This window comes from Bidens hawaiensis, unplaced genomic scaffold (genome assembly GCF_021521415.1).
Source record: "Bidens hawaiensis isolate Kalapana, Puna unplaced genomic scaffold, B.hawaiensis_p1.1 tig00046119_1, whole genome shotgun sequence".
NCBI classification, from domain to species: domain Eukaryota; kingdom Viridiplantae; phylum Streptophyta; class Magnoliopsida; order Asterales; family Asteraceae; genus Bidens; species Bidens hawaiensis.
Genome location: NW_027498214.1, coordinates 50,743 through 59,723, shown reverse-complemented (window position 1 = coordinate 59,723; position 8,981 = coordinate 50,743). Strand labels below are relative to the sequence as shown.

At 31.3% G+C, this 8,981-nt stretch overlaps 1 protein-coding gene across 1 annotated transcript; it reads left to right on the top strand.

Moving 5' to 3' along the window:
* The first annotated feature begins 463 nt into the window (after positions 1-463).
* Positions 464-3,484, top strand: LOC143596157 (putative uridine nucleosidase 2). The gene is made up of 9 exons (XM_077075003.1): positions 464-511; positions 676-791; positions 888-947; positions 1,299-1,484; positions 1,580-1,684; positions 1,757-1,853; positions 1,954-2,061; positions 2,196-2,331; positions 3,334-3,484. The coding sequence occupies exons 1-9, from the start codon at positions 466-468 to the stop codon at positions 3,413-3,415; spliced, it is 936 nt and encodes a 311-aa protein (XP_076931118.1). The 5' UTR covers positions 464-465; the 3' UTR covers positions 3,416-3,484.
* Positions 3,485-8,981: the final 5,497 nt, after the last annotated feature.

The window sequence follows — 8,981 nt, the reverse complement described above, 5'->3', positions numbered from 1 at the left end:
CCCATTTTTCAGAATTCGTTTGGGGTATCCGAAATTTTGGAAACAACCCTAATTAGAGCATCTTCTATAGAGATGTCTATTAACGAGGTGAAAGAAAGTGTTTATGGTTGTGATAGGCGTCCAGCATTAGAATGTTATTACTTATTAGGTGCAATAAAGATATACCATCAAAACTGGTCTAACCTAATACTCAAAATCGATGTTTTGATTAAACGAGTTACGTGGTCACCTTTAGTTTCTTTCTTGCATACATGTTTCAAACGACACTTAAACCTTTATTAAGTTTAGGAAAAAAGAAAACTTTATAATAGATATAGATGATAACTTGGTAACGTGGGCCAGCGTAGATTACGGCTAACCCCACCCACCAACCAACCATCCATCCTTCATTCCAAATTCATCACTTCAAAACCCTCACAATCTTATTATACCTTTTTTGTTCAGGTGTATTTGATACACTAACTCATGGCGGAACCAAAGAAGATCATCATAGACACGGATCCTGGCATCGGTAATCCCTAATTTCACCACTTTATTGAACGAATAATAATATGATCATCACATCTGCTTCATTTCAATCTATTATTACTAACTACTGCTGTTACTGATTCTTCACTACAATTATTGAATAATAAATTAGGGAAAATAATTGCTGATCTGTTTATCTGCAATCAGATGATGCAATGGCAATATTTCTGGCATTAAGGTCACCTGAAGTCAATGTGATTGGGCTTACAACTATTTATGGCAATGTTTACACCACTCTTGCCACTAGAAATGCACTGCATTTGGTAACTGCTAATTTCATTTTATTTTTTATTTTTGCTTGAGGAATTTGAATTGTTATCTAATAATTCTCTTGTTTTGTTAATTATAATTATGTTTAGTTGGAGGTTGCTGGAAGAACAGATATTCCTGTTGCAGAAGGCTCTCATGTTAGTTATATGGTATAACTTCTTTCATTTCAATTTATTATGCACACTTCATAGCACACCTTCTTCTGATAAGCTCAAACATAAGCAAGCTAACGTTAAGATAGTGTACAATTATTTTTTATTCATGAAGTAATATTAACAAAGCCGTAAGTTTATCTGTGAAAGCCAAACGTTAACATATAATCTAAATTTCTCTAAAAAGTTTATTTATTAAAAAAACAAGAAAGTTGAAATTGACTCGTTATCTATGAAAAAGGAGATTTTAAGGGCATATATGATATTCTAACTTTGGATCGGGTATATATGATATTACACATGTTTGTAACGGTAAAATTGTCATTTCTTTTTTCTCCATGTGTGAAGAAAGCAACGAAGCTTCGAGTTGCAGACTTTGTTCACGGGGTAGACGGCCTCAGAAACCAAAACTTCCCTCAGCCAAATTCAAAGCCAATAGAAAAGTCAGCAGCAGAATATTTGGTTGAGCAAGCTAAACTTTACCCTGGTCAAATAACTGTGGTGGCATTGGGCCCACTTACCAACATTGCATTGGTCACATTCATAACCTTATTAATTTGTTTATAATTCATATAACAAAGTACTACTTCATGGAAACATCAAGGAACTTGTCTTTTTGATTATTGCAGGCTGTTAAACTGGATCCTATGTTTGCCAAAAACATTGGACAGATTGTTCTTCTTGGTGGTGCGTTTTTAGTGAACGGGAATGTGAATCCAGCTAGTGAGGCTAATGTAAGCAATTCACTTTTGTAGGAATGTTTCTTTACATTAAATTGTATTTAATTTACATTTTATGATATGCAGATATTTGGTGATCCAGAAGCGGCTGATATCGTGTTTACTTGTGGTGCTGATATTTTGGCTATTGGGCTTAATGTTACTCATCAAGTTATTCTTAAAGGTAATCATTTTTGCATGTTTTGAATCCATCCCATATTCTCACGTTTAATACTGATATTTTAATCATCAATTCATTAATCATCATGTGCAATTTGTTGTAGATCATGATTGTGACATCTTGGCAGAATCTGATGGAATATTTGCCAAGTATTTGAGCAAGATTCTGGAATTTTACTTCTCATATCATCGTGATGCGTACAGCATGAATGGTATGTGTTTTGACACAAGTGAATTGTTAAGCATGCGCATGTTTTTTTTCCTTAAGTTATAATTCTGATTTTGTGTTTAAGGAAAGGCATATGATGTTTGGTTAATCGGCTTCTTATGCTATTGATTTGTGTAGGTGTATACCTTCATGACCCGACAACGATTCTTGCAGCTGTTAATCCTTCATTAATGACATACACGGAAAGTGTTGTCAGAGTCCAGACAACTGGCATCACAAGGGGCCTATCATTGTTTTTCAACAAACAAAAAAGGTGGAAACCTTGTTAATTTTCTGTCTAAGTATTTCATTTTCATTAACATAAGCAACTTTTTTATATGACATTATCTTTTGAAAACATAAAAACAATTACACCATAAACTCATGCTTAATTTAAGTATGATATTGTTATATTATAAAAACAATTTTTTGCAAAAATATAATACACTTTGCGGAATTTTGCTGGTTTATCTTTTATAAATGTGTTTGTTACCATTATAACGATGGGTAGACATTCAAATGAGAACCAAAAAACATGTTGAGAACTGCGAGAGCCACATATTACACTTGTGTCTTTTGCTTTAAGTGTTATGCAGAAGGCGGTTACATAACCGATTAACCGCCTACCCACTATCTCATTAAATCATTAACGCATTAGGTACAAGTGCTTTATGCGGTTCTAGCAGTTCTTAACATTTTGTTCTAAAATGAATGCATCCCTATAACGGTGATTGTAACATTATAACTGTATTGTTTTACAATTATTGTGAAAATTGTGTTATATATTTAGTAAAACAGCACTATATGATAAAATAACACAATTATAAATGGACGCAAATACCCCCTGTCCATAGAACCAGCTGCATATTCTGACTACTATTCTCATTGCTTCCTACTCTTCTTAGGCAAAACCCACTCTTTAGTAAAACCAGTCCCTACACACACAGACACACATATGTATATACTTTACACACACACAGGGGCATAAGACAGTTTAAGTAACCGTCACACTTTCAATCCCGCTATTTAGGTTGATGCATTATACGGTTCTCAAATGAACGAAGTGGTTTAGGGTGTATGCATTAAAGACATAGTTTGGTCTGATTTCAACTTTTATTTGTTTCTGGTGTATATAGTTCAGAAAGATGATTGATTTCATTAGGGAATATCTGAAATAATAATATAATTTAGTGCTTAATAATTCAAACTTCAAAGACATAAGCAGCGCCTGCAAACTGATGTTTTTGTTCTTGATTTGTTATTGCTACTATGTTAGGTTTAACGAAGAGACTGAATGGTGCAACAAACCGACGGTGAAGGTGGCAGTTACTGTGGACGCTACTGAGGTAGTTAATTAAATTGGTTATGGAACGCCTTATGTATTGATCAGTAACATCCTCAAATTTGTATTTCAAAGCTAAATAACATGTACTTTGTTTCTTCAATGTAAAGAGTTTCTTCTCATATTTGTTTTATAATCAGTAGAAATAATAATCTTTCACATGTATTCTGCTTTTTTTTCCAAAAATGATAAATCGGAATCATCCAAATATTTTTTACTATGCCAATAAAAATATAATTATAACTTCAAATGATTACAATAAAGTTGTAGGTAAACGGACAACAAGCTGTACCATAACATGAACTCGACCTTCACACCTTTGAAAGATATTACCATCATCCCAATCTTATGATCATACGCTATGGAACCTTTGTCCTAAAATTACAACAATATAACTTAAATCTTTAAATATGTTACGAAACTTCTGTTCTAAAATCAGAACCATACAAGTATACAACTGTTACATCATTAAGAAATGATAATAGGACAATTAGGTTTTGTAAGTGGAGTTGGAAATCTCTCTTTTCTTCCTTTCTCTCCTTCCTTTCCCTCGACACTCATATATTAGCACTGCTAAGTGGGTTTGGTTTGAGGGTTAAACCTGACACCCTCAATAATCTTGTTACGTAGCACTTAAGTGTATTTATGGGTTTACATGAACATGACTCGTAACCCGCTTAACTTATTTAACTTCTTTACATATCAATACTCTAAAATATAGGATCTACATATTAGTTTGATTTCCCAAAGCAATTATGTTTATAATATGTCAATTAGTTATTTAAATTTAAAATGTGACATAAGTACAATTAAAAACCCACATAGTTGGAGATATTATATGAGTACTTCAAAAAAAAAACTGAAAAAAAATAACTAAAGAAAAATAGGTTAAAACGGATCAACTTGCAAATCCATCTTGAACACGACCATTTAACTAAAAGTATCCGAACTCATTTAGATTAAACGCCAATTCATGAATTTCATGCTAATTTCTCATGTGTGAAAAATTCACGCCTCTAGAATGCTAGAGGCTAGAATACAAAATTACTAACTAAATACATAGTGTATTATGTAATTATGTTAAAGAAGATGCATATTGTATTGGACTCATTATTTAGACTTATATGAAATCTTCATGCGTCAAATTAATTAATAAATAAAACCCAATATATTAAAATGCATTTTGTTGTCATGTTCGGATGACAAAACTAGTTTTATTAGTCAGCCAAGCCAACTTATCACAAGATTCCTACATTCTATCATCTATACATTATTTAACATTACATAATAATATATTGCTCCAACAAGTTGGAAGAACATGGAATTTAGGATTTTTAAAATGAAAAAAAAAAAGAGAAGAAAACAAAGGTCTAATTGAGGAGTCGTGGGTCACTGGGGTGCCAGTCAACAAAGTCTCTAGATTGTATTTTATTACTTTTTTTCTTAAAGCAATTAAACTTTGAACTGAGAATTAATAATCACTTACATAAAATACATTAATCATCAACCAAAATAATTGAAAACTATTTCAATTGCTTTGGATGACAGAGAAAAAGAAGTACGTATGACGAGTAATTTTTTTTATAGATGAAATAAGTTATGCGCTTGACTAATATTTGTTCTTGTTCTTATTTTAATTTATTGATTATTGTTAAATTTGATAGGGGAGTTATACAAAGGCGCTTGGCATATTTGTATTTGAAACAATGGGATAAAAGCAAACAGGAAACAGATGAATTTAAACATATTTGGATTTTGAAAGGTAAAATATTTATCAGTTTTTCCGCCCTTTATAAAACAAAGCAATTGTTAATGATCAAGGACTCAATCCATATAATCCTAACCAGTTTTGCTCGTCAGTCATCACCATAACGACAACGAATAACTTTCAAAAATGGATGGATTCACTAGTGAAGGTTTTCCAGTTAGTAACTCGTCGATGATACTCTGTTAGGAACCAGGACATTGTAATGTAATTTATGATGGATTACCAACAAAAATGATTGAGGGGTCACTTATGAGATCACCAATGACTGATTACCAACATCTCTTCAAGCTTCATAGACGTTTTTTAGACAAATTACCTTGAACGTTTACCAACATGTTGCCCACGATTTCTTTAAACCTTAATTTTTTGATGGATATTTAATTTCTTGGTAATCCGTTGATAATGTTTATTTACTCTACATACATTGACTTAAAACATAAGCATGCCTCACTTTTCATTCAAGTAAACTACTTTATATGAAAAAATGGATTTTAATAATTCAAACTATAGTGTATTTATTGATAATAATTACACCTTGATCAATGATAATCTTAACTTTTCTTTTTCTTTTTTTTTTGGTCAAGAGCAATCCCGACAGCATAATTATCATAGACTTATACTAGATTTTCACTTGATTTCTCTCACAATAATGACTGTGAACGACTTGGAAAAACGTACTAGCAAAATCAAGTATAAATAAAATGGCAATTAAGTCTAAAATTTGTATCCAATCTGGATATCTTTTGACAATAAAAGTAAAAAATTATGATTACTATTGATTAAAATGTAACTATATATATGCATTATTATTAGGATAGTACGTTAAAATGTTTCAATTCAGTTTTCTTGAATGCATTGAATATGTATATAACCATGCATGCATGTATAGTTTTTAGCAAATTGTGTTGGAAATGGTTGATGCAAAAATCTACACCGAAATTGATATTCTTGTGGGGACCGGACTCGATCAGTCAATAACATTCTTCCACCTAGCAGCTAGCTCCCAATCATTACTACGTACATGCGATCCATATTCATCCCCCACATAGACTAATCACTAAACAAGTAGTGATCCAGAAGCAGTAGGTAAGGTTCTCTAAACACTCCAAATATGGAGGCATTGTAAACTACAAATCTTGAGCTCGCCGTATTCATTGATCTAAACCGAACAAATTGCACTCCAACTAATTAAGATGCTAGCTAGCCATGTGATTAAGGAATCAAATTATATATAGCTACTCAAATATTTATATGCATTTTTGCAAGCAAATTACATGATTATATATTATCCATGCATGCACGTTGCTGTGTATATATATTCAAGTATGCTTGATCAATCCACATAACATTCTCAGTCAAATAGCTAGTCAATCGATTAACGAATATGGGTTTTCAAGAACTAATCAAGAGATGTCCGAATACAGGCTACAAGAAGCTAATAGTGAAGAAGAAACCATTGGTGAAGAGAGTGAACAGAAGATTGAATGGTTTTAGGTTAATGGTGACACGTAAACTCAAGTGGAGGAGATTTTGGGTGGCAGTGATGCCATCGAGGAGGATGATGAAGATATATAGTGATATGTTGAATCAGATGAAGGTTGATGGTTCATATCCCGCCATCGTTTTCACTTGTCAATGGGGGCTTCCTGTGCTTTCACATCCTACTTCTAGTTGTAGAAATCCTAATGGTTCATTTTCTACCAAGATATATCATCAAAAATAAATTATACTATATATGTGAGTCCAACAATGTACTCAACCTCCAGACCTCTAAAAGATGATACCACCATCCTAAGGACCTAAGCTATAAGTGTTAAATCTTTTAAGAAATGACAAAATACTACATTTAGGTTTTGAGTAGTGGAGTTGAAAATCTCTCTTTGCTTCTTTTCTCTCTACACTTTTATATATATATATCCTTAATTTAACAAACCAATAATATATTCAGAACTGTAAAATTGTATTTTGTGTTTTTACGTATTGCTTTGATCATGAAACATATTAGAATTTGTATTTTGTGTTTGTGCGTATTGCTTTGATCATGAAACATATAAGACACTACCTAATCGCCACACCTTACACACAAACACACACACACACACATATATGGGTGGCGTATCTGGTATAATAGATTTTAATATAAAAATAAGTAGAGTAATTGTTATTACGTTAAAGTTTTGAACCAGAATAATAATTATCAAGCCACTTATTTTGTTGTAGCGTGATAATTATTGGAATGTTTAAATTCCAAATCAAATTCATTTGGATTCCAATTTCAAAATATTATGTGAAGCAATTTAGAAATTCAATAGACTTGTGTAAAGAGGCCGTTGGACAACTGGGAAAAGCCCGAGCTCACTTACGAAAACTAGAAATAGAAGTAGATAAATTTCGCATGATAGATGCTATGAAATAAAGTGAGAAAAGTTGAATTTGATTGATTTAGCTAATTATAAGACTTTGAAACAACCAGAAAACTAAAAAAATGAAACTATTAATTTTGAACAAAAGGTCAATGACAAGTTTAACAGCAAGTTTTTCGAAAAGCCTTACAATGAATTCTAAGAACTATAAATAGTTTATTTTAATTTTTAAGCGTTATTTCGTTGAAAAATTTTATGCGTTTGCCCTTTTTGAATGCATTTCTTTGGATATAATTTTTCTTTTTAATGGTAAATATTTCTTAGCTAATGCAGTGCGAATGATATGTACCTTTGGATGATTGTTATAGTCAATATTACGAGACAAAACATTTTTATAATTTAGCCAACTTATCACAATCATCCGCAACTTGAATGTACCATTTTTTAAAATTTTCGTGCGACCTTACACTCCCTATCATTTACGCATTATTTTAAATAATATAAAAATAATAATATATTGCTCCAGATTCCAGAAGAACATGGAATTTAGGATTTTAAAAATAAAAATGAAAAGAAAACAAACGTCTAATTGAGACTTGAGAGTGGGTCACTAATGTGGCGGTCGGATAAGTCTAAAAACGGTATTTTATTATAGAATGGTAACTAATTTTCAAAAGTATTCTAATTAGGTCACTAAATTTTAAAAAGTGTTTTAATTAAGTCACTCAACTTTTATTTTTGATTAAATTAAAGGTTTTAACATATTTTTTTAGTCTTTTTCTTTTTTGTTTCACAAAAGAAATCTTTTTATCTTTTTTTTTAAGTTGACGCTGAGTGGCGACATGAATTTTATTTTTTATTTTTAAATTTTAATATAATTAATGTTTTTTAATTTTTTTAAAATTTAACTACATATGTTGCAAATTCTAACTCCCACATCTTATCTCCCATTTCTTTCCTGACACACAAAAAAATCAGTGAGACTTGATTTGAAGATTTAGTGATCCGATTTAAAGAAAATATACATCAATGACCTAATTGGAACACTTTTGAAAGTTAGTTGCTATTCTATGAGTTTTTACCTTTATTATATATAAAAGAATTAAATATAAAAAAAGATTATTGATAATCAAATGCATCAAATACATTTTTCATAATTCATTCGTCATCAACAAAAATAATTAAAGATTCAAATAGCTAGTATAGTAACATTATTATTGATTAATGAATAAGTGGGTTACGGTTTTGATATAAGGGTGAAAAGACGAGATTGCCACTTCAACTGACGAAGTAGCAAACGGTAAGATGACGAAAGGACGTAAAGTGATCCCGCCTAACAACCAAAGGACACAGACTACTTATTTTTCAAAAATGGGACTCGTTATATAAATAACTTTATTTAAAACTAGGGGTGATAAACTATTCACAAAAGGAATACCATGCATATATAG

What these genes read in the sequence shown, in the direction of transcription:
- LOC143596157 (XM_077075003.1), top strand. Translation starts at nt 466, where the DNA reads ATGGCGGAACCAAAGAAGATCATCATAGACACGGATCCTGGCATCG. An exon ending in CACTTACCAACATTGCATTG is followed by an intron (nt 1,485 to 1,579) that starts GTCACATTCATA and finishes TGATTATTGCAG; the next exon opens with GCTGTTAAACTGGATCCTAT. An exon ending in ATCCAGCTAGTGAGGCTAAT is followed by an intron (nt 1,685 to 1,756) that starts GTAAGCAATTCA and finishes TATGATATGCAG; the next exon opens with ATATTTGGTGATCCAGAAGC.